At 36.9% G+C, this 24,798-nt stretch overlaps 1 protein-coding gene across 1 annotated transcript in view; it reads left to right on the top strand.

Annotated features, from left to right (window-relative positions):
• THSD7B (thrombospondin type 1 domain containing 7B) overlaps positions 1-24,798 on the top strand; it is a 1,193,076-nt gene that overhangs the window by 360,291 nt on the left and 807,987 nt on the right. The window contains exon 3 of the mRNA XM_069067855.1: positions 10,576-11,383. Coding sequence (XP_068923956.1) covers positions 10,576-11,383 — 808 coding nt within the window. The remainder of the gene's footprint in view (positions 1-10,575; positions 11,384-24,798) is intronic.

The raw sequence follows: 24,798 nt of genomic DNA on the forward strand, positions 1-24,798 counted from the left end.
AGATTAACTAAAATTAAAATGCATTGTAATCTTTAATGTTTCAGTGCGTGGTACACCCTTCACACCATTGAAGGTGTTTTCATGAGTTGTTTTTCATAACATTTTTGTCAACCTTCAGAAGTGATAGGGAGGAATTAGTTATAGATAAAAGCAATCAAGACATAGATAGGGTGATATGAAAGGGTAGAACCTTTTAATTGACAAAAATAACTCAATAAACCTGAATTCTCTGTTTTTTCAGGGTAAGTAGTTCTGTTACAACTATGGTAAAATCCAATTTCTTTTGTTTGCCATTTAAAGCCCTTCAAGATCCAAATCCATTAAGTAGTAAGTAGTTCTCCAAGTATGGGACTAGGATCTAGTGGGGGCTTTGCAAGGTTATCTGAAGGATTTGAGGCTTCAAAATTATTCTTATATTAATACTGGTATGGTCCAGTTTCTACTATGGTAAATATTGGCCCACATAAGCAAAAGTTCTTTGCAGGGGTCTTCAGTAATTTTTATATGTGTAAAGGTGTCATGAGACCAAAGAGCTTCAGAAGTACTGATCTAGACAGTTACTGGACCAATATTTAGAGATTTCTAACTTGTGGAGGACCTACGAGAACTTGTGCTCAAATGGCACAGAATTTAAGAATCCAAGTTCTTCATACTGTGGGGGCATCTGAGTAGGACTATATTGGAGGCATTAAAAACAACTTGTCAAATGAGTTGCACCCGGTTCTATTTACTTTATTTTATTTTTTTCTTATCTGCTTGGAATCATGAAACTCAGAACTCATATAGTCTAAAGCACAATTTGCCTCAAGCAGGAGGTATATTAATTTAATTTTATAAAATATTGTATATTTTAGAATTCTTGTTCAGTGTTAAAATTATGATTAAAGCATCACTTCACTGACTTATTTAACCAAATACCAGTCAAGGCAAAAGTAAAAGTAGCATTTCAATATGTAAAATACAAAATTGAGGGAAATCAAAGGGAATCATGAAGAAATTCATTTGAAAGTGATTTCAAAATCAGTAATTTCATAGCAGAGTGGAAACATGATGGAATGGATACACAGCAGGCCTTAGAGCCTGGAAGATGTAGATTTAAGCTCTCTTTTTGACTTACTATAGAAACATGGGAAAACCACTTAACTTCTCAACGCCCCAGGGAATTTTCAAGAACCTAATCAACAATTATGATTAAACATTTAACATGTACCAAGTACTGTGATAGTTTCTGGAGCTATAAATACAAAACCATGGCAATCCTTGCTTTCAAGGGGCTTAAATTATACTGAGGAGGCACAACTTGCTTACATAAAAAGCAAAAACAAATGTATATATGCAGATACATACATATGAAATAACTCGACTCACAACTAGGAGGAATCTGGAAAATCTTCTTAAAGGAAGTAATTATTGAATTGAGATTTGAAAGGATATGGGGGCTCCAAAAGGAGGCAGAACATTCCAGGGATAGGGACTAGGTTTTCAAAGGCAATGAACTGGGGGATGGAGTTTCAGGTGTGGGGAAAGTGAGAGGGCCCCTTTGGTTGGAGTTTGGGCATCAAGAGTAAGCCAGAATCGGATGAAAATATAATATTGACATTTTTAGAAAAAGAAACAGAACTATGCAACATAGACAATGTTCATTTGTGATTTTCTAAGTCAGTATGCTGAGAGCAGGGATCATTTTTATTTGGGTTTGATGCCACTAGGCACTGTATGTCTGAGCTCAGCCAGACATAGAAGATATCAAGGTCATCCATAGCCTGAACCATCATCAGTCATCCTGACTTTTTTTTGTGCCATTGGACTTTGTTTACTTTGGAAGAAAGAGTGAGGCTGACGATTTTGTGTAACTCTGCTTCACTTAAATCCAATGATGCAAGTCAAGATATTAACCCATGGTGTCTTCAGTCCTCTTTGAAAATGAAGGAAGAACAATGATACCACTGGGCTAAAACATAGAGTTATGTGATCCATCTAGAAAGCTAGAATGGATTTGGATCATGAAGGTCTTTAAATGCCAAACAGAAGAAATTGCATTTTACCATAGTTGTTACAGGCAACCACTCTCATTTTAGAGCAGGAGAGTGATAAGATCAGACTTGTGCTTTAGAAATAACAGTTTTGTAGCAGTGTGAAAGATGCATGGGAGGTAAAGAGAAATTGGTTGTAAGGAGACTGAAGGAGAGTGCTGTGGTTAGAGTGGAGAGAAGGGGAGTGATACAAGAAATGATGACAAGGTAGAGTTGATAAGACACAGAAACTGAGTGGATATGGATGAGGGATAAGTGAGAGGGATGGTTTTGGAAGGATGCTGGTACACTCAACAAAAAGAGGAAAGTTGTGAGATAGGTTTGATACAGGTAAGAGATAAAGTCACCAGTTTGTACTGAGGGGAGAAAGTTAAGTTTCCATACCACTACTTTGTCCCATGAATGAAATGGCAAGTCTAGACACCCCATCCCCAGCCCTCCCACACAGAAAGAATATTCTTCTGTACAATTATACATTAAATGTTTTCGGGCGTAGCAACAGCAATTCAAGAAACTGCTACTTTCTGGGTATGGTTAACTTATGCTCTGAAATAATTGCTTCTGCTATATCATGAACAGTCATTGACTACAGCAAATAAACAGCGATAAGTATGTGGATTTATTGGATGTAATTTCCATCATTAAAAGCAGAATTCATTCTAAACACAGTGTGACTGTTCTCATAAAGACATTTTAAGCTATTTAAGCCCAAAGAAGGGTATGATGTCACCTGCAATAATCTCCCCAAGTGACAGCATTTGATCAACAATGTAAGCTAACAAAGTTAGCTTTGTCAGGAACATCAGGTTTGAAAAGTGTGAGCACTGCTGTGTAGTTGGAATGTTATGATTGACTTGACTGAAGGTGAAGGTCAGAGTAGTTCCTTGGGACTGTTTTCTTACCAAGTGAGTAGGGATGGCTCCAGAACATTTATAGTTCAGCTCTGACTTTCCTGTCAATATGCTAAATAGTTTAAAATTCAATCACTAGGTTCTCTAGCCATTTACATATATGTGTCACACAGATATATGCACATTTCTAAATAAATATTAGATAAGATTTGTGATCACATCTGGATATACTTTCTCTATCTTTTCTGTAAAAATCAGTATGCTATGAAAGTTGTGAATGGCCTCTGTAGTCATTACAATGCTGGTACAGAGGCAAAGGTTACATGGTTTAAACTGATAACCTTAAATCGTGTCTAGACTACATGTTAAAGTGTTTGTGGAGAAACCTAATTTTAACCCTTTTATACACATCTAAGTGTTTTCAGTACAAGAAGCAAATTTGCCCTCTGGACTTGCCCCAAACAAACTTTTCCTACCAGTCTTCTATATAGGGATTCTAGTGGTGGTTATGGGTTAAAAAAAAAAAAGCCAGGCTTTAGCAGTAATAATAACAATGATGATGATGATGATAATAATAATAATAATAATGTTAAAAATTTAAAATTCCCAAATTTTTTAACCCTTAATCCAGACAGTAGGGAATTTTCTTAATTCTTTCAGTGTCTTCACCTGACCGCACCAAAAGAAAAATAATAAGTAAAAAAAAAGATTGTTTTAACACACATTCATCCACTCAAGGATCGGGTTACAAATTGCCACTCTCCTCCTTGAAGCCTTGAGAAATGAATGTCCCAACTTTTCTGACTCTTAGGTTCCACATCTTTACAATGGAATCCAACTTCTTGCTGTTTTTTTTTTTGACCAGTGTCCTAATGCATATTCTCTCCTTATTTTAGGTATTATGGCACTGCCCTGTCTTGCTTCTCTGCCTACCTATTGTTGTTGTTATTGTTCACTGTTGTCCAACTCTTATTGACACCATTTGGAGTTGTCTTGGTAGTAATATTCTGGACTGGTTTGCCATGTCTTGTCTGAGTGCACCTTACAAAGTCATCCTGTAACATCTCACTGCAGTGAAGGGTGCATCCCTTAGGCTCTGGCTTAGACACCCGTTCTCTTTTTTTACTTTCTATATTCTCTTACATGGTACCCTCACTAGTTCCCGTGAAGTTGTGAAGTTATCATCTCCAGGGAGATGACTTCCCAATTTGTATTTTCAGTCCCAGTCTCCTAGTCCTGCATTACCAACTGCATACTACAAATTTGGAGCTGGATATCTTATAAGCATGTCAGACTCAACATTTCTAAATCAGAACTAATTATCTCCCCCCAAAACAAACAAACAAACAAAAACCCACAACACAACAAACAAACCTCTTCCAGATTTTCCTATTTTTTTAAGAAATCAGGGTTAAGTAACTTGCTCAAGGTTACAGGGCCAGTTATTATTATTTTTGTGTGGGTGCCAAGTATCGGAGGCCAGAACTGATCCCAGGTCTCCTGACACTCTTACTCACTGCGCCACGTGGCCACCCCCAAGCAATTGGGATTAAGTAACTTGCTCAAGGTTATATGGCCAGTTATTCTGAAGATTTTCCTATTTCTGTTGAGGGTCTATCTATAGCCTCATAAAGATCATAAAAGTGATTTTACTAATGCTTGAATCTGACTATGTCATTTCCCTCCTTGATAAACTCTACTGTCTCCCTGTCAAATAAAAGCCCTTTATAAGTTTGTCTCAACTTGCCTTTCCATCATTATAATATACCATTCCCCTATCAGTACTCTACAGTTCAAACAAATTCTCCTTTCTGTTCTCATCCAGGACATTTCATTTCCCATCGCTGTTCCTTTGCACTGGCTCTATCCTATACCTTGCATGCACTCTTTTCTTCCTGTAAAGACTCAACTCATGTTCCATCTTCTGTATGAAACCTCACCCTGGCAACCTTTACCTTCCCCTCTCTCTATTACTCTGCATAGCTTTCATTTATGACTTAATTATTACATTATGTAAACATGTGTTCTCACTGATAGAACCTAAGCTCCTTGAAATCAGGGACAGTTCCACCTTTGTCTCTGTATCCTCAACCCTATACGGGTGCCTGACATGCTTTAGGAGTTTAATAAGGCCTAACATTTCTATAAAGCTTTAAGGTTTGCAAAGTGCTTTATAAATGTTATTTCATTTGAGGTAAAAATAGCACTACAATACTATGGGTATTGTTAGAATCAAATAAGATCCTTGATCCTGGACTGGAGGGAACCACAGAAGTGGGCTATTCCCCCTTCTTCTAACCTTGACACCTTCTATCCCCCACCTTTAATAAATGAGGAAAATAAAGCCCAGGATGCTAAGGAATTAGCCAAGCAGGGCAACAACTTCAATGACAGGCCCCCCGATTCTAAATCTAGCACTCTCTTCTTTTCATAATACATCATGTTGCTTCTCTCTTTGCAATAGGGTTCTCATTTCTATGTCTACTGACAGTTCCACCATACCCTGCTTTTTTTCTTTTTTTTTTGGAGGGGGTAAGGCAATTGGGGTTAAGTGACTTGTGTGTGTGACGTCGAATTTGAACTCAGGTTCTCCTGACTCCAGGGCTGGTGCTCTATTCACTAAGCCACCTAGCTGTCCCTTTCCCCTGCTTTTTAAACAAGTCTTCAGAAAGCACTAGGGAACAATGTTGGTAGGCAGTCTAGCAGATGGGCTAGTGGAGCCCTGGCCTGAAGTCAGGAAGAATAGCCTGCTGCCTGTGTGATTTTGAGAAGTCACTTAACCCATTTGCCTCAATTTCCTCAACTATAAAATGGGGATGATACAAGTACCTACCTCCCAGGCTTGTTGTTAGGATCAAATGAAATACTTGTAAAGTGCTAAGGACAGTGTCTAGGATCTAGTAGGTAGCATATAAATGCTAGCTATTACTTATTTGTATTATTATTATTATTATTTCTACAAAGCTTCTTCCCTAAAGCCTTTATACTTTTTTTTTTCTTTTTGGGATTTAGTTGCTATTTCTGACTTCTAGTAGCTAGCAGTATTTTTAGTAGCTAGCAGCATTTTTAGTAGCTATTATTTTTACAGCAATTTAAAGTTTACAATGACTTTTTTGGCAAGGCAGTCATGACAAAATGACTTGTCTAGACTTCCACAGCTAGTAAGAGTCAAGTGTCTGAGTCCAGATTTGAGCTCAGATTCTCCTGATTCTGGGGCTGGTGCTCTGTCCACTGTGCCACCTAGCTGACACCTACAATGCATTTGTATTACATGATCTCATTTGAGTCTCACAGCAATCCTGTGATATTGCTGTTATTTTCATTTCCATTTTATAAATGAGGAAACTGAAGCTGCAGATTAAATGACTTGCCCAGGGTCACGCTACTAGTATGTGCCTGAGTAGGATTTGAACTTGAGTCTTTCTGACTCCAGGCCCAGTATATACTAGGGCACCCAGCTGTCTCTACTATATATTGATTACACTGGAACTGTTGCTTATGGTTATCATGGAGCAGAAATAAAGGGATGGGAGGGTGGTAGGGCTCAGATTCCATGAAATACTGCAGGTTCTTACCTTTGCAATCGATTGAGAAACTGTTGGAGAAATGGAGTGAGATAATGGGGGGGACTATAAGGAGGCAAAGGGCAAGTGAGAGCAGTCCTCCTATTTGAGTTTCTTCTGCAGGCCCCAAAGTTCTGGGGGTTCTGTCTTATTTGTCTCCCAAATAGGAATGGGGAGAGTCTTTACCTGATTGTCAGTCAAGAAGTATCTATTTAGCACCTGTTATGGATTGGTCTCTGTGCTAAGCAACACAACGAAGTTACAAAGACCAAAGACAACCCCTGCTCTCAAGGAACTCCCAGTCTAACCGGAAAAACAATATGCAAAAAACTATGAAAAAGAGGCAGGGAGGAGGCAGAATGGATAGAGCACCAGACCTAGAGTCAGGAATATCTGAGTTCAAATCCGACCTCATACACTTACTAGCTATGTGACCCTGGGCAAGTCACTTAACTCTGAATGCCTCAACACAAACACACACACACACAATATAAACAAGATATTGGCAGGACAAATTAGAATCAACAGAGAGAGGGCACTAGAATTAAGGGGATTGGGAAAGCCTGGTTATAGTCTAGATTTTATCTGGGACTTGAAGGAAGTCAGGAAAAGCAGGTGAATATGAGGAGGGAGAGCATTTCAAGCATGAGGGACAGCCAGTGAAAATTTCCTGGATTAGGAGACAGAGTGTCTTGGACAAGGAACATCATAGAAGCCTGTGTCACTGTATCACAGAGTATGTGGAGGGAGGCAAGGAAGGTATAAAAAGATTTGAAAGGGGGCAGGGACTAGGTTATAAAGGACTTTAATACCAAAGAAAGGATTTTATATTTGATCCTGAAAGTGATAGGGAGCCATTGGAGTTCACTGAGTTGAGACTGACGTGGTCAGACCTATGCTTTTGGAAGATCAGAGGAGATAGGCTATAGTGGATAAGAGACTTGTGGCAGGCTGACCAGCCATCAGGCCAATGTAATAGTCCAGGCATGAGGTGATGTTGGCCTCTACTGTGGTCAAGGCAGTGTAAGGAGAGAAGATGAGAGGAATGTTACAAAGGAGAAATCAACAAATCATAGCATCAGATCAGATATGGAGCGGGAGATGGAACAGAGTGTCGAGCTGAGGGTGATATTTAGATGGGGAGTCTGGGGGTTTTGGAGAATGATGGTGCCCTCAACAGTAATGGAGAAGTTTGGAAGCAGGGAGGGTTTTGAGAAAAAGATAATTAATTGATTTTGGGACTGTCTTTTGTGAAGACAAACTTGGCCATCTTTCGCTTCACTTCTTACCTACCCTTTAGCTATTGAATTGGTCGTTGCCTCAGACAAACTGGGACTTGGGAAAGACTTTGGCTTAAAAGGGCCAAGCAATTCCACTGTATCCAGGGCCATCTTGATGGCATCTTATATCTTGCCACTGGACTGCAGTGACTCTGGAGGAGACAGTGAGGCTGATGACTTTGCACAGCTCTGCCTCACTTAAATCCTACTTACTTGCAAGTCAAGACATGTCATTGGTCCTTTTTGAGAAGGATGAACAGCAACAACGACTCCTGTATGGAGCAGGGGGGAGAAGTATGACTCTGCTAAGACTGTTGTGGACCTGGTGCCTTGAAAGAAGCAGAGCAACAGGATGGGGAATTATAGGTTGGGATTATGGGAGCGGGAGAAAAGGGAAAAGTAGAGAATATTAGGCCACATTTGTACAGCACTAAGATTCACATAGTGCTTTTCTCATACACAACCCCTTGAGGTGACTGGTAGAATCATTATTATCCCCATTTTACAGATGAGAAAATTGAGGCTCACAGGAATCAAGTGATTTTCCCAAGGTCGTATGGTTTGTAAGTGTTGCCTCTAGGTCTTCCTGACTCCAAGTCCAGACATCTTTAACATCCTCTTGATCATTGTCATCTGTGAAGACCATCAGATATAGAAAAGAGATGACAAGACATTTCTTTTTCAATGTGCATTTATCTAGTATTCCCTGGCTCTGAATACATTTCATAGAGCACTTGGCCAAGAGTCCAGAACTCAGTTCCAGTCCTGCCTTAGATGCTTATTAGTTGTATAACCTTTGTATCCTCAACTGGAAAATGAGGATATAATAGCTTCTTTTTTTTTTTTTTTAAGCAATCGGGGTTAAGTAACTTGCTCAAGGTTACATGGCCAGTTATTATTTCTGGGTGTGGTGCTGAGTATCTGAGTCCGGATTTGATCCAGGTCATCCCAACACTGGAGCCGCTGCTCTTACTCGCTGAGCCACCTGGCCGCCCCTAAGCAATTGGGGTTAAGTAACTTGCTCAAGGTTACATGGCCAGGTGTTTCTGGGTGGGTGTTAAGTGCTTGTGCCTGGGATTCGATCTTCAGGTCTTCTCAACACTGGAGCCAGTGCTCTTACTCACTGTGCTACCTGGCCGACCCATATAATACCGTGTTTCCCCGATAATAAGACACTGTCTTATTAAATTTTTTGGACAGAAAAACACCAGAGGGCTTATTTTCAGGGGAGGACTTATTTTAATGAACATTGACAGCAATTTTAATAAACAGGTAAATGTGAACAAAAAAATGTACCTTTATTCAATAAGCAAATCACTGGGAAAGAACAGGATGACGTGCTCACTGCTGCGGCTCTGATTGGATGCAGCTCGGAGCGCGGCGTGCATTTCACGGGGGGGGGGGGGGGATGGTGCATACAGAGGGTAGCACAGTAGTAGTAGTGTGTAGCGCAGGGAATCACCTTCACTACAGTAGCTATCTCAATAGGGCTTATTTTTTTGGGAGGGCTTATTTTAGAGGAATCTTACACAGTAAGGGGAGGGCTTATTTTTGGGATAGGTCTTATTATTGGGGAAACACGGTAGCTTCTAATTCCCAGAGTTGTTGTGAGGATCAAATGAGATTCTATTTATAAAGGTGATATATAAATGCTAGCTACTATAGCTATTATTTTTAATTTTTATTACTTTTAAACTGAAAGGGAGTATTCTGGTATAGAGTTATCAGAATTGTTGCGTTACAGATTAATATCCAGCAAAGGGGCTCATTTCTACAAATGTGATTTCATAAGATTATAGATTTAGAGGTGCAAGAGGTGTTAAAAGTCACATAGTTCAATGTCCTCTTATCTAAGTCTCTGAGAGGATAAAGTCACCCAAGGCTAACTGAGCTCACTCAACTGGCAGAGATGAGATGAGACTGAAACCCAGGTCATGATATTACAAAAAGCAATATTCTTTCCATTGTAATTCAGTTTTACTCTTTGGAGGAAAATTTTTCCTCCAAATATGTCATTATTTTAAAATGTTGTAATTTTGCATTGTTCTTTCATTGTATACCAAGGTATTTTAACTTTTCAAAGACATCTTACTTGAGGGGAAGAGGTTATATTTGGAAATGGCCTATTTTTCAACTAGCACTGTATAATTGCTCGAGCTTAGGAAGAATAATATTTAGTTGCATCATTTTCTTTTTTTTTTAATCTCTTTTTTTAACAATGATGTTGCGTAAAACCCATAACCTTGCATCAAATGTGGAAAGGCTAGGCAAATTATGGTGCATGAATATAATAGAATATTATGGAACTTGACAAACCACAAACATGAAGAATTCAGAGAAACTTAGGAAGACTTATTCGAACTTGTATCGCATGAAGTAAGCAGAACCAGGAAAGTAATCTACACAAAGACCACAATAATGCAAATGGAAAGGGGGAAAAGGTGAAAACCAACACTATGTAGTTAATGATGATCAAGCTTGTCTCTGAAGAGATGAAAAAACGCCCATCCTCTTATTTTTAAAGGTGGCCGGATGATATGTGAAATGTTACATATACTGTCAGAATTGGTTGATGTATTGGTTAGTATTTGTGAACTACTTTTTTGACATTCTCTTTTTATATATACATTATGTATATCAATGTTTATATAGATATTGGGGTTGGGGGAGGAATATATTTGGGAGTGAAGGTGATACAAAAGCAAAAATAATAAAATTAGTAAAAAAAAAATATGACTGTTTAGAAGTTATTTGTACTTCTTTAGTGTGCAAATTAGATTTTTTCATTAAACCAAAGCATGGATAGATATGTTAATAATTTTTCACTTTGTTTTTTCAACCCCTCTAGGTCCATGGGGGAGATGTACAGGTAACTGTGGACCAGGAGGTATTCAGACTCGAGGAGTGTGGTGCTTTCACCTAGAAGGTTGGACAAGCCTTCTGTCAAACTGCGAAGAGGTTGATAAACCTGAAAAGGAGAGAAGCTGTTTTAAAGTATGTGACTGGCATGGTGAACTCTTTGAGTGGGAGGTGTCAGAGTGGCAAATTTGTATACTGACTCCAGTTCATGGTGACATCAGAACAAGGACCTCTGAGTGTGTGACAGCCCAGCATGGACTCCAGCACCGGGCAGTACGTTGTATTCAGAAACTGAACCGGACTGTGGTTATCAGTGAAATCTGTGAATATTTTGCACCTCAGCCACCCACAGAACAAGCTTGCCTCATTCCTTGTCCTCGGGATTGTGTTGTGTCTGAGTTCTCATCATGGTCTGTGTGCAGCAAGGGGTGTGGGAAGAAGCTGCAACACAGGACTAGATCAGTCATTTCTCCCCCACTCTATGGAGGTGTGATGTGTCCAAATCTCACTGAATGGAGGACCTGTGACTCTCACATCCCCTGTCCTCCTGGGGAAGAGGAATACATATTTAGCCTTAAAGTTGGACCTTGGAGTAAATGTAGACTGCCTAATCTTAAGGAAGTTAGTTTAAGTGGAAGAACTATTCTGGACTTTAGCTCTGATTCAAAAGAGCGGGTCACATTTAAGCACCAAGGCTATAAGCCTCACCACCATTCTAAGCCATGGGATGTAGAAATAGGTTATCAAGCAAGACAGGTTCGATGTACAAGAAGTGATGGGAAAAATGCAATGTTAAGGTAGGATGCCTTAAATATTGACATGTTTATTTCACTAGTACTTTTATAGGCTTATTTTCCACTAACTTTTACCATATAACATACGTATATACAAACACGTGTGTATATATGTATATCTGTAACATGTTTGTACATGTAAAATATAAAAAAGAAAATCCCAAATTTCAGGAATATTTATGCTATTTTAATTAATAGGCAATAGACTTGGCATTCATTGTTTTGTATGACACTACAATTTGTAACCCACTTATATCCTTTAAATTTCTTTATACAGACACATGTTCATATTTTCTCTAAGAGTTAAAAGAAACAAGGCACAGTTACTATTGAAGTGAGTAGAATTTTTTTTTGAGGGGAGAAAGTCAAGGCAATTGGAGTTAAGTGACTTGTCCAAGGTCACATAGCTAGTTGTGTCAAGTGTTTGAGACCAGATTTGAGCTGAGATCCTCCTGACTCCATGGCCAGTGCTCTGTGAATGGAAACTTGGCTGCTATTTAATGTAGATAATTCAGATTTGCCTGTCTTCCATGGTTTAGGTGCAAATATGTATTATTTTTTGTCAGTAACAACTTTTAAAACTAGAATTTTGCGTGTGTATGTGTGTGTTTGTGCACAAGTATGTATGTATGTGTGTAATGGTGGATTTTCTATGTAACTTTTTAATTTTTTCCCCCTAACTGTACATTTTTTGGAAAGGATACTTTATGCTAGTGCTGTAACACAATCCCTTGTTTGTGACATGTTGCAGCTTGCTTGTGGGTACCATGGAACTCTTCGTTACCTTTTGAGTTTTATTGTTATTGTGGACTTCATATGAGTTTTCTCATATCCAAAATATATTTAGTATTCTCTGATAATTATACCACAAAGTTGAAGCATTATACAATTACAAATTGAGTTAAAAGAGTTGGCTTTAATAAGAGTATTAGGTTTTATATCAGCACTAATTGGAATTGGCACATAAATAAAGAGCAAAGGGAAATCAGATGTGTGATAACAGTGGCTTAGTTTTCAAAATTATAATTGTTTTTTAGTCCATATTCAGAGAAACTATCTGAATATCAGGTAGATCTTGAAAGAACTATTATTTTAATTTTTCCCCAGATAATTTAAATGAAAGCATCAAAGCATCACCAATTTTGTTCAAAATTAAAATACCTTTCAATGACATTCATATTATCAAAAACACATTTCATAGCAGTTACTGTTATCATTGCTTGATATTTGCTTAGGTACTTACATTGTTGTAAATCCTAGGAGGGATACAAAAGACAGTATTGATTCTTATTTCCTTTCATCTTAGAGAATTACTATATTTTACTCAGGATACTCCACACTGATTTGGGCTACTTCCAATTAGAAACTGTGTCAAAGAGTGACTTGATATTTCTTATATCCTTTGTGTGTGTATGTGTGTGTGTGTGTGTGTGTGTGTGTGTGTGTGTAGCCCATTGAACCTATAAATTACTTTGATCTTTATTGTTTGGATGTGCGAGTCATCCTCACAAAATATTCTTCCCTGACCTTCTGTACCTGTCATTCTTGTCAGCAATAGTAGATCCTGCTCTATCTCTAAAACTCTACCCTGGGGTTGAGCTGCTTTGATTAGTTCATGAATGAAAACTCAACCAATGTACAACATCTAGTCTTTCCTGGACAATGCTTAACATCCCATCTTACCATCTAAATTCCCCTGACACTGGGCTCATAGCCACATTACTTCCCTTACCTCCACTCCTTTCTTGGGAACAATTAAATTGGTACTGCCACTGCTACTGGAGATCATGTTGCAGTCTACTGCCTCATACCTCCATTCCTAATCTTCATCACTAACTAGACCAATGGTTTCCAAAATGAGATCCTTGACTTCCTGGAGAGGTATGGAGTGATTTCAGGACGGCTATGACATTATCCAAAAAAGTGTTAGATTACCCAATTAGAGGGTGTGGGAATTGAGTTGCATCCTATCTTTACCTCAGGAGATAATTGTGGGGCTTGTCCCTACCTCAACCACACTTACCCTTCATTCATTATGATTACATACTCCTTGAGGCTGCCCCCTGTCCTCTATACAGTCAGTGACAGGAGAAGGTGTCATTAGGGATATCTCCCTCTATCCCCAACCTCCATATCCCTGCTTTCCCCCTAGATCACTATGGGGATGCAGCAGATACCCTTTGAATGCTAGTTTCTGTGCCCCAGGACATTGACTGATGAAGAATTAAGATCCCTGCCCCTCGCCGTTTTCATTTCTGAACCATGAGACAAGCAATGGTATATAGAAACATGATGGTGCATATTTGTAGAAACAGATAAAAGTATATAATCAAATAAATTCGAACACCACTAACCTAGACCTTTGTTAGAATGTAAGCTCTTGAGGGTAGGGACTGTTTTGTTTTTGTACTCATCATTTTGGTGCATAACACCCTACTTGGAGCATAGTAGACTCAATAAATGCTTTTTGATTGAAAAATTGATATAAGCACAGACATTTCTGGGGTTTTTGTGTGTGTGTATAGCACAGGTTCTTAAACTATTGAACATGTTTTTCCTTTTAAATAGATATAGCATAGTGTATTTAGTAGAGTGCAAGACTTGGATCAGGAAAATAATGCTAATATTAATACTTTCTGTGTGGCCATGAGGTCACTGATCCTCTCTGAGTGAGCTTCTGCTTCCTCACATGCAAAATGGATGTAATAATATCTACAGTAGCTACTACATAAGATTGTTGCTCAAATGAGATAGTATATGTAAAATGATTTGGAAATGCTAAAGCATTATGTAAATGTCAATTATTTAAGTTGCTGTTATTGTGAAGGATATATTGTTAAGAAGGGAGTAGTGTGTTATTTACTTTCACAGAATGACTTTGATTCTGAGAGGATATGGTAGTACTTGGTGACATTCTTTTTTCCCATGTGAATGGAAGAATGATACCTCATGAAATAACCTGTTCCAACACTCTGTTTTATTTGAGCAATATCAAGTTTCCTGCTGCTGTTCGAAAGGCTGTTGCTATTTTCCCAGCTTAATGGATGACCTAGAGATCAATGGATATAAAGCACTTTTCTGAAGGGATCAAAAACTTTCAAATCGTATCATTGGTGAATGGGAATCTGGTGTGTGTATGGGGGAGCACAACTATTGTGTGATTTCAAATAACTTATATCATTAATTTCAATTAAAAAATATTTATTAAGGACCTATTGAGTGCCAGTCACTATGCTGAACATTTAGGTAAAAAAAAAAAAACGATCTTTCTTTTTAAAAAAGCTTCTACTGGTTTTGTTTCCCCTTGATCATTTACAACTCTTAAAAGATAAGTTTCCCTTCTATAACTTTAATTAAACTTAACTTAGGATCTGTTACTGTTTATTATAGATATGGAATTTTAGGGGCCAAAGGCATTTTTTTCTGACATTTTTACTATCACCTCGATTAGGTGTCTTTTTTTTTAATAGACAGGTTTAATTTTTATTCTCATGATGTCATTCAATGTGCTTGCTTTTCTGAAAGTCACTTTCTCAATTTTGGGCACAGCAGCTGTTTTAATTAATGCCTTTGTCGGCTCACCCATTGATTGCTTTAACTTCTGATAAACACCCCAAGCAATGTTTTCAGCTGCTTAGCCTCACAAAACTTCAGACTGCTATATTATTCTTAGTGCCACTGTGTTCCCTGATCATTGATTTGACTATTGCATTTAAAGATCCAGTTTTATTGTATCACTGTACACCTTAATTTTCTTTTTCATTTTGTGGATGGCTCATCATTTTTACTCAGATACCAATGATCCTCATTTTATTTAAAAAAAATTGTATAAGAATCTGCCTCATGAAATAAAGTACATCTCTTTATTCAGTTTCATCTGTGGAGAAGTACATTTGAGTTAAAAAGCCCAAGTTGTGGGGTGGATAATCTTAGGTAGTATGCTTAGGAAAGCAATTGAGATACATGGCTGGAGTAAATGAAGAGTCGGCAAACTGCTTCAATTTATTTTTTTTCTTAGCGTTTTAAAATTTTCGAAGTGCTCTCTTTAAAAATAAAAAGTACTTGTTTAAATTCTGGACAATAATCACAAAAAATAAAAAAGATAATTTCCTATACAAATTAGGACACAAAAAGATTCTATATGTAACTGTGAATCTCAATTCCATATGACTTACTCTTTTAAAAATGTATATGATAAATTCAACCTATTTCTTTCCAGATAATCTGTCTTGTCTATATTTCCTTATGAACTTCCCTTTTTACTCTCTGTGCAATTTAGAAAAAAAAATGTTTCAATATCCCTTCTAATTTGCCTGTACTGTCTCTTCCTCTGTCTTCCCTTTCCTTTTCCTCCCCACCTCTCTTTCCTTTTCTCCTTTTTTCTTTTTAGCAGACCATTACTAACCCCTTACCATATTTTGTCACTTTTTAAAAAAATTTTTTAAAGCAATCGGGGTTAAGTAACTTGCTCAAGGTTACATGGCCAGTTATTTCTGGGTGTGGTGCTGAGTATCTGAGCCCAGATTTGATTCCCAGGTCATCCTGACACTAGAGCCGGTGCTCTTATTCACTGTGCTACCTGGCCGCCCCATATTTTGTCATTTTTACAATGCAATTGTTTACAGTGTAATATTATATTGCATTCATGTCCCACAATTTTTTCAACTATTACCCAATTAGTGAGCTCACTGTTAATTAAATTAAAATTAAATCACATTCCTTTTATTTTTTTTTCTATATCCCATTCAAGATCAAGAAGTTTGTTTTGCTTCTGACTATTCCCTCCTGACTATTATTTTCCCTCTTAACTGCCTTCATCCCTCCCTGTTCCCAATCCCTGCTTATTTATCTGTAGAGTTTAATATATTTTTGTTTCCACCAAACTCTTTATGTATATATTTCGGTATATGTGTGTTCACTCCTTTTTTTTGAAAGGTCAAGTGCTTATTTTAAATAAGAAAAAGGGTTTTCCAATACCTGCTCCACCAATGCTTTCCTCCATATTTGTTATAGTCTTCTTCTCATGTAATACAGTATAATAAAAAGTAAATCTACTCTGCCTACTTCCTCCTTTTATACTGTTTATTTTATCTAAATTAAAGGAGGTTTATTCTGTTTATCTTCCCATTTCTTTCTCACTTTAAAACTCTCAGGAGAGAGCCAATCTACCCATAGGTGCCCTGTTTTTCTTAATTAACTTCCTCACTATCCTTAGAAGACATTAAAGTTCTGAAGAGACACTTTTTTTTCTTTTCCATTAGGATCTCTTTTTTAGCTTCACACTTCCTCTTCCAATTGCCCTAATAATTTTAACTTTCTAGGTTTTTCTTAGAACTTTCTACTTAATTTTGACTTTTTCATTAAGAAATGGTTTAAAAGACTATTCAATTAAAGGTTAATTCTCTTGAGTCCCCCTTAACCTCCCCTTCTCCCTATTGCAAGATTATGTTTAGTTTTGCAGTGGGAGATATTTTGTTGTAAGTTAATCTCCTTTGTTTTTTGAAATAATTGTATTCTAAGATTTCCTCATATTGTAGTAGAAACTGTTAAGTCTTGGGGTGGCTAGGTAGTTCAGTGAGTAAGAGCACAGGCCTGGGAGTCAGTTCCAGCCTCAGATACTTAACACCCACACACACAAAAAAAAACTGGCCTTGTAACCTTGAGCAAGTTACTTAACCCCAATTGTTTAAAAAAAAAAAAAAGAAAAGAAACTGTTAAGTCTTGTGTGATTCTGTCTCTAGTTCCATGGCACTTGAACCTTTTCTTTCTTGATATTTGCAGTATTTTTTTTTCTTTGACCCAGAAAACTCTGAATTTTTGGTGATAATATTTCTGAAACTTTTTCCTTTTAGGATTTCTTTCAGGATGATTCTTTCTTTCAGAGGATTCTTTCGATCTTCACTTTAACATGTGGTTCTAAATAATCTGGGACTTTTTCATTATGATTTCTTGAAAGTTTATGTAGGCTTTTTTTTTAAATTGGGCATTCCAGGGAGTCTGATGATTTTTAAATATCTTAAATTATTCAATTCTCTCTGTTTTTCAAGTCATTTTGTTTATGACAGCAAACACCTTGTATTTTCTTCTACTTTATAATTATTTGATTTTGTTCTAGAATTTCTTGCTGCCTCGTGGAGTCATAGATTTTTGTTTTGTCTTTCCTACTTTTTAGGGATTCCATTATTTGGTCTGGAGTTATCACCTTCTTTCTTAAACTATGTGTTGTCTTTTCAATCACTTCCTCTAGAAGTTTTATTTCATTTTTAATCTCTTTATTTCTTTCAAGTATTTAAGAAATCCTTATGATTTTTTTTCTTTTGAATCTCTGCTTACAGTTATCAAATTATTCTATCCCTCTAAATCAGTTTTTAGGATCTGTCTGCAGTTGTTATAATTTTTTCTAGTGCTTTGTATCTTCTTTAGTTTCCTCATCTCTCCAGCCACATTTACCGAATTAGGGCTTTTTACCACAGCCATGTCCCTCACTTATAGGTCCTGCTTCATCTTGACTTGGGTTTCTAAGCAGACTTTCCTCTACGATTAGTGCCTTCTTAGACCTTTGAAGTTCAAAGCACTGAATATTCTATAGAATCTCAAGATAAAGAGCTTTGGGATTTGTACCTTTTAGTCTAGGAGTATATGAGTGCAAGTTTCCACGATCACACTAGTTGTTCCTATTCCTGGCCACTTCCAAGGTTCATAATGTGGGTTTCTGATTCTCCTGTGTCTTTCTCAAAGGAGATCTCCACTCTTAGTTCTTCTGCATATTGTGTCTCTGATCAATCTCTTGTCAGTCTTGGAGGCTTCCAAATTGTTTGACTGCACTGACCCAGGTGACCACATGTCCAAATTCCTATGGGCTTCTGCCTGACATTTTGTGCAATTTAGGAGTGGAAGAAGTTACTTACTTTGGTTTGTAACTTTTAGTTTAGCTTTCTTGCTCATTATTTAGTCTTATTCTATTTTTAAAGTTTTTGCTACAATATGTGTGTAGGAACTGGTTCGTGTACCTTTTGGCAGCCATCTTGCCTGGTAGTCCTCTATTGCTTTAATTTTTGTTAAATAGTCACTGTAGCCAAAACTTTGTAAATCAATATTAAGAATGTAAATCTGGGTGTCTAGGTGGCACAGTGAATAGAGCACCGGCCCTGGAGTCAGGAGGCCCTGGGTTCGGATTCAGCCTCAGACACTTAACACGAAAACTAGCTGTGTGACCTTGAGCAAGTCACTTAACCCGAATCCAAAAGAATAGCAAAAAAAAAAAGAATGTAAATCGAATGTGATCTCTCAGAATTTAAAATATGAAATAATAACGTATACACCTGTATGTGTGTATTTATATATACTCAAATGCACACAGGCAGGTGCTACATACATACCACTACATGTACTATGTACACACACATAGTGCATACATATGCATGTATATACCCTTCTACCTTTAATGCTTCCTCTGGGGTCTATGAGAATGACACATAGTAAATACTTAATAAATGTTCACTGATTGATAGTGAATATGTTTCTGCTCTCTCTTCTGTCTCTTCTCTCCCCTTCTATCTGTGGTATGAGTAAGGATGGATTTTTTTTAGGTGTTTTAGTATTCTATTTATTTGATTCAGAGACTGTACTTTTTTGGAATGGGGGTGGGTATGATATAGAAAGACCTAGAAATTTTTAGGTGTGTGTTTTCTCTAAAATAACTATGGGACCCTTGGCAAGTCACTGAACTTATCTAAATATCAATAAAATGAGAGGTCTGAAACCTAAAGTCTCTTTTTACTCTAACATTGTGTTCGTTTAAGAGAAGCTATTAAGTGAGGTTCTGTATGGGAAAAATGATGTTAAATTTGAGTGCCATTTTTAAGACTTTTTTCAATTAATTTTCAATTAATATAAATATTTTTAAATTTTCAATTTGATTTTTTAATTAATATAAATTTTTTCAATTAATTTTCAATTAATATAAATAATATTTGTAGTGGTGAAGGAGAGGAGAGGAGAGGAGAGGAGAGGAGTTTTAGAGGGAATCTATTTGAAAGATTTTCCTCCTTTGAGGGGGGATCTTTAACCATGATTTGATATCATTGTTGAGTGATTTGATAACTTTAATAATGATAATGATGATAAATATAATAAGAAGTGTCAGTGTAGCATAGTGGACTGAAAATTGGTCTTGGATTCAGGGAGACCTGGGTTAGAGATCTGCCTTTGGCATACACTGCTAGGTAAATCACTTAACATCTTATTATCCCAGGCTATTTTCTTTTTTTTTTCTTAAAGCAATAGGGGTTAAGTAACTTGCTCAAGGTTACATGGCCAGTTATTTCTGGGTGTGTTGCTGAGTATCAGAGCCCGGATTTGATCCAAGTCATCCCAACACTGGAGCTGGTGCTCTTACTCACTGAGCCACCTGGCCGCCCCTAAGCAATTGGGGTTAAGTAACTTGCTCAAGGTTACACGGCCAGGTGTTTCTGGGTGGGTGCTAAGTGTCTGAGCCCAAGATTCAATCTCCAGGGCTTCTCAACACTGGAGCCCGTGCTCTTACTCGCTGTGCTACCTGGCCGCCCCCTCCCCCCCAGGCTATTTTCTATGAAATCTATTGTGGACAAATTGCTGACCTTCATTTGGAAAGAGCTTTTCCTCACTGGGAGTTCTGTATACCAATTCAATCATAGGTTTGTGTCAGAATAAGCATTTTCATTAAATAATAATAACAATAAATACCTGGCATATACAGTTAGGTTCACAGAATGTTATCTATACATGCTCTCAGTTGGTTTGATTTAAATGGCTTTATGTTTATTACCTATCATAATGATCATAACTTAATACATTAAAATTGGAAAATCACATTCAGAGTTCAGTTTCAATGAATATTCAAGAAGAGAGGTATTACCCAAGTTGTATGTGATAGTGTGTCTGAATATCAACTTAAGATCAAATTCATTTGTGTTAGAAAAGATAAACTCACATAAGTTGTCTCATTTTAATTTCCATTTTAGTTGTTGAATTTAAGTGGATTTCTTTTTGTTTTTCAGAAATCTCCACAAATGAACCAATTAAATATACATTTGCATTATGCAAAATTGTCAGTTGAAAATTACTGGCAAAATGTTCTCATATAGGAAGGTAATAGGGACAGGAAACCTTAACTCAATTAATTTTATTTCAACTGGAATTTCTTGGTATTCTTTAAGAAAATGATCTGTTATTTGAAGTATAAAATAGAGGAAATGTGACTAGGTCATGGGAACATAACTTGGATTACAGGGTTCTAGTAAAATGAAAACCCAATAAGTATTAACCATGGAATTTGGAATCCAAAAATATCACTATGATTCTAGCTGTTGTTTGTCCTTCATTCTCATAGAGGATGATGTCAGGAAGGTAATGTCATGACTTGGAAGTGAAATGGATTTAAGTGAGGGAGGGCTGTGCAGAGTAACCGGTCTCACTCTCTCCTCCAGAGCCATCTGGGTCCAATGGCAAGATATAGATCAGGGTGACTGAAGATGGCCCAAGATGATATTAATAAAAGTAGAGAGTCAAATGAATCCCTATAGTATCCCTTTACAGTAGACATGGAGATTTATGCTTTGAATAGGGACAGAGCTATGGATCACAATTACAGATTTGATGGAAGAGGTCTCAGTGGTGATCCAGTTCAACACATACTTTTCCAACATCATCCTGAAAGGTTGTCTAGGTTCTGCTTAAGAATGTCCAGGGATATTCTCAATACCTTACAAGTCAGCCCATTCCCATTATTCAATTTTTGCTCAATTTTTTTCAGTTGTGTCCAACTCTTCATGACCCCATTGGAGTTTTCTTGGCAAAGATACTGGAGTGGTTTTCCAGTTTCTTTTCCAGTTCATTTTATTATTCTAGATAGTTTTAATAGTTGGAAAATGGTTCCTTTTATTGAATTTGAATCATGTTCTCTATAATGTCTGTACCTTGCTTCCTGTCTTGCTCTCTGAGGGTAAAAGAAAAAGTTAATCCCTCTTCCATATGACAGTCTTTCAAATGCAATGTAATTATCATATCATCTCTTCTCCCAACTAAACAACTGCATTTTATTCCACCATTTATTGCATGGAATGGCTAACCTCTGAGGTCCCATTCAACTTAGCAATTGTATGATTCTCTATATTAAATATATATGTACATATATAAACATACATCTAAACATATATATTCACATGTGTATAATGCATATTAAAATAAAAAGACCTCAAAATTCCCCTCCAAAAGTATTCAGATGAACCTTAAGAACTCTCCTCATACACCTCTCTATTTCTGAACAAAAAATGTGACAATACTTCCATTTCCATTTAGATGTATATAACAGTCAGGGGTTTTACAAAACACTTAAGTATGCATTTAACAGGTTATAATCTTTGGCATTTTTATTTCTATGATAACATTAGTTTAGCTGGTACTAAAACAAAGTCTCTAAAAATAAAAAATTGTGGGAGGGGAGAAACAGTTTGCACTCCATTCAGTTTCACAAATCTATTCAGGCTTAGCTAATGTCAACTCTGGCTCTTACTTTCTCCTTTTAATCTCTTCTTCCTTCTTTGCATTTATTAGCGTGTTTTTTCCCCATAAGTTAGAATTAGGTAAATATTCTAGGTTCCCTGAAAAAACTTGATATGTGGCTGTTATTTCATCTTGGACATTTTGTTATTCATTTAGGTAAGCTCCTACCAGAAGGATTATGTTTGAGCTGTGGTCTGAGCACCAACATTTGCTTAAGACTCAGCACTTGGATGAATGGAAGAATGTTTGACATAATTTTACTGAAGTAGTCCCATGAAAATAGAACTCCTTAGTAATTCTAGGAAGGCCTATGCTTTACTGTCTCAATAAATACTGTATTTAAATAGCTCACAAAACATTTAGAACAAGATTTAAAGAAATGCACATAAATAGGCATAATTAAGTACTGTATTGTAATAGATAATATTTATATAGTACTTTAAGGCTTGCAAAGTGCTTGGCACATGTTATCTCTATAAATAGGGAAAGTGAGGCTGACAGAAATTAAGTGACTTGGCTAGCCTCACAGATCTAGTAAATTTACACAGCTAGTAAATGTCTGAGATTTTTAAGACTCCAAGTGCAGCACTCTCTTCACATCACTGTTCTACTTGGTGTAAGTTCCCTGAGGGCAAGGGCCATGTCATAAAAAAGTCATTATCTTCCAGTGTTTAGCACAGTGCTCTGGACTCTGAATAAATGTTTGAATCGAATTGAATTAAGTCTCTTTCACATTTTCAGACTTTGTCTATTCGTTTTTCTTTGGGCTTGAATTAACTTAAGCAAAATCTCCAGTGTCTTAATTTAGAGATAGAGCCTCCTGAAGTTTTTCACAGTCCAATATGCTTTGGGGATTTAGGGTAGCTTTGTGTTAATATCCATATGCAGGTAGTTTTTATATTGCTATTTATTTTCTCTCTATTGTTGAATTCCTTATTGTGATACTATTTGCTATTTCTAGTTCTTAATGTTTCCTCCCTATTTTTTCTCTTGCCTCTGGCAGAGAAAGTGATAGGCAGTGAAAGAGACAGATGGAGAGAAAGAGAGAGACTGAGAGAGGCTGAGAGAAGAAGAAGGAGAAGGAGAAGAAGAAGAAGGAGAAGAAGAAGAAGAGAAGGAGAAGAGAAGAAAAGAAGAAGAGAAGAAGGAGAAGAGAAAAGGAGGAGAAGAAGAGGAGAAGAAGAAGAGAAGAAGAGAGAAGAGAAGAAGAAGAAGAGCAAATAGTAAGGGAGGGAGGAAGTAGAAAGTGAAAGGAGGGGAGAATTTCACAGAGAGATGGTGTGATGGTACTGGTCTTTATTAAAAGAACAAGATCAAACCTCTGAAATCCTGAAATAGTTTTTGGTGGTTTCCCCTCCCACTTCCCAATGATTCAGAAGGGTATAACACAAAACTCTGATATCTTTCATTGTTGTTGCATCTTATATGGCTGATAAATTGAAAATACTGTACTTGGGATTATCTTTTTTGGTTCTAAGAAAACCTAACTAATCTAGGCAGTATGCAAGGAGGATTATTTTGATTGTACTGATAAAAAAAAATAAGGAGAGAATGAAATTAAACCACAGGTTATAAAACTAACAAGCAGCCAAGGGAGGACTTGACTGCTGGATCTCAGGTTAGCATTTGTGCCAATCTATCAGAAGTTAACGTTTTTTCCTACATTTGGCTTCTAATTCGGTTGGTCTTCTTTATTAACCACAAATTTCAATCTCATCTCTGGTTTTAAAGGGACAATACTTTGCTTTTCCCCCCTCAAATGTTGAATTTTAATATGTATTTAAATAATCTCACACTTTAAAAAAATCCACATTATCTCTTTGTTAATAGATAAACTTTATTACACTTCCCTTCCCCAAGCTAACTGTCCTTGTGTCCTTTCATTTATTGGGCATAAGTAGATTAATGAAGTAGAAGCTTCAGAAAGACAGGTTTGGGATCAATGTAAGGAAAAATTTGACATTTATAAGGGACTAAATGTGGAATGCCCCAGTTCAGTAAATATACCTTCCGTTTCAATGGAGGTCTTCCACTAAAAGTTGGATGACCTGTGAAGCCCCTTCCAAATTTGACATTCTGTGATTAACCAAAATCCAGTCTCTAGGAAGACATCTTAAACCTATATTTCCCTACAGAAATCTTACCTCTGGTTAAAGATGGTTATCTTAATACATGCAAAATGTATTAATGATGACAATTATCTATCAACTTTAGTAATGCAAATTTTGTTTTCTTTTTAAGTTTAGAGGTTTAGTTATATTTCTGGTGGAGTAGGTATTACTTGGGTAATTTTTAGCTCCCAAGACCTCATTTACAGATGAATGTCAAGTAATCTCCAAGTTACAGAGTGCTCTATAAATACTTAGTAGTCATCATTACCTTAAGCATCTTTTTCTTCCATTTACAAATGAGTAGTGTGTATTTTCTATTTGAGAAAACATAGCAACATTAATTAAGGATCTGATATCTGTTTCTGAGCATTTCAGCAATATTAAGTTGATTATTTAATCAATGTCTATAACTTGAGGGCAGCTCGGTGGCACAGTGGATAGGGTGCCAGGTCTGGAGTCAGAAAGACCTGAATTAAATTCCTGTCTCAGACACTTACTAGCTGTGTGACCCTGGGCAAGCTACTTCACCTTTTTGCCTGTAAAAATCCTCATCTGTAAAATGAGCTGGAGAAGGAAATGGCAAATCACTCCAATATCTTGTCAAGAAAACTCCAAATGAGGTCACGGTCACAAAAGATTTGGACATTATGGAAAATGACTGAACAGCAACAAAATAACAAAGTTGACTATTTGAATTTGACCCCATAGCACACTTCTACTACTACTACTACTACTACTACTACTACTACTACTACTACTACTACT

This window comes from Petaurus breviceps, unplaced genomic scaffold (assembly GCF_028583685.1).
Source record: "Petaurus breviceps papuanus isolate PSGF00001 unplaced genomic scaffold, PetGlider_PUasm1.0 90752, whole genome shotgun sequence".
Taxonomy (NCBI): domain Eukaryota; kingdom Metazoa; phylum Chordata; class Mammalia; order Diprotodontia; family Petauridae; genus Petaurus; species Petaurus breviceps.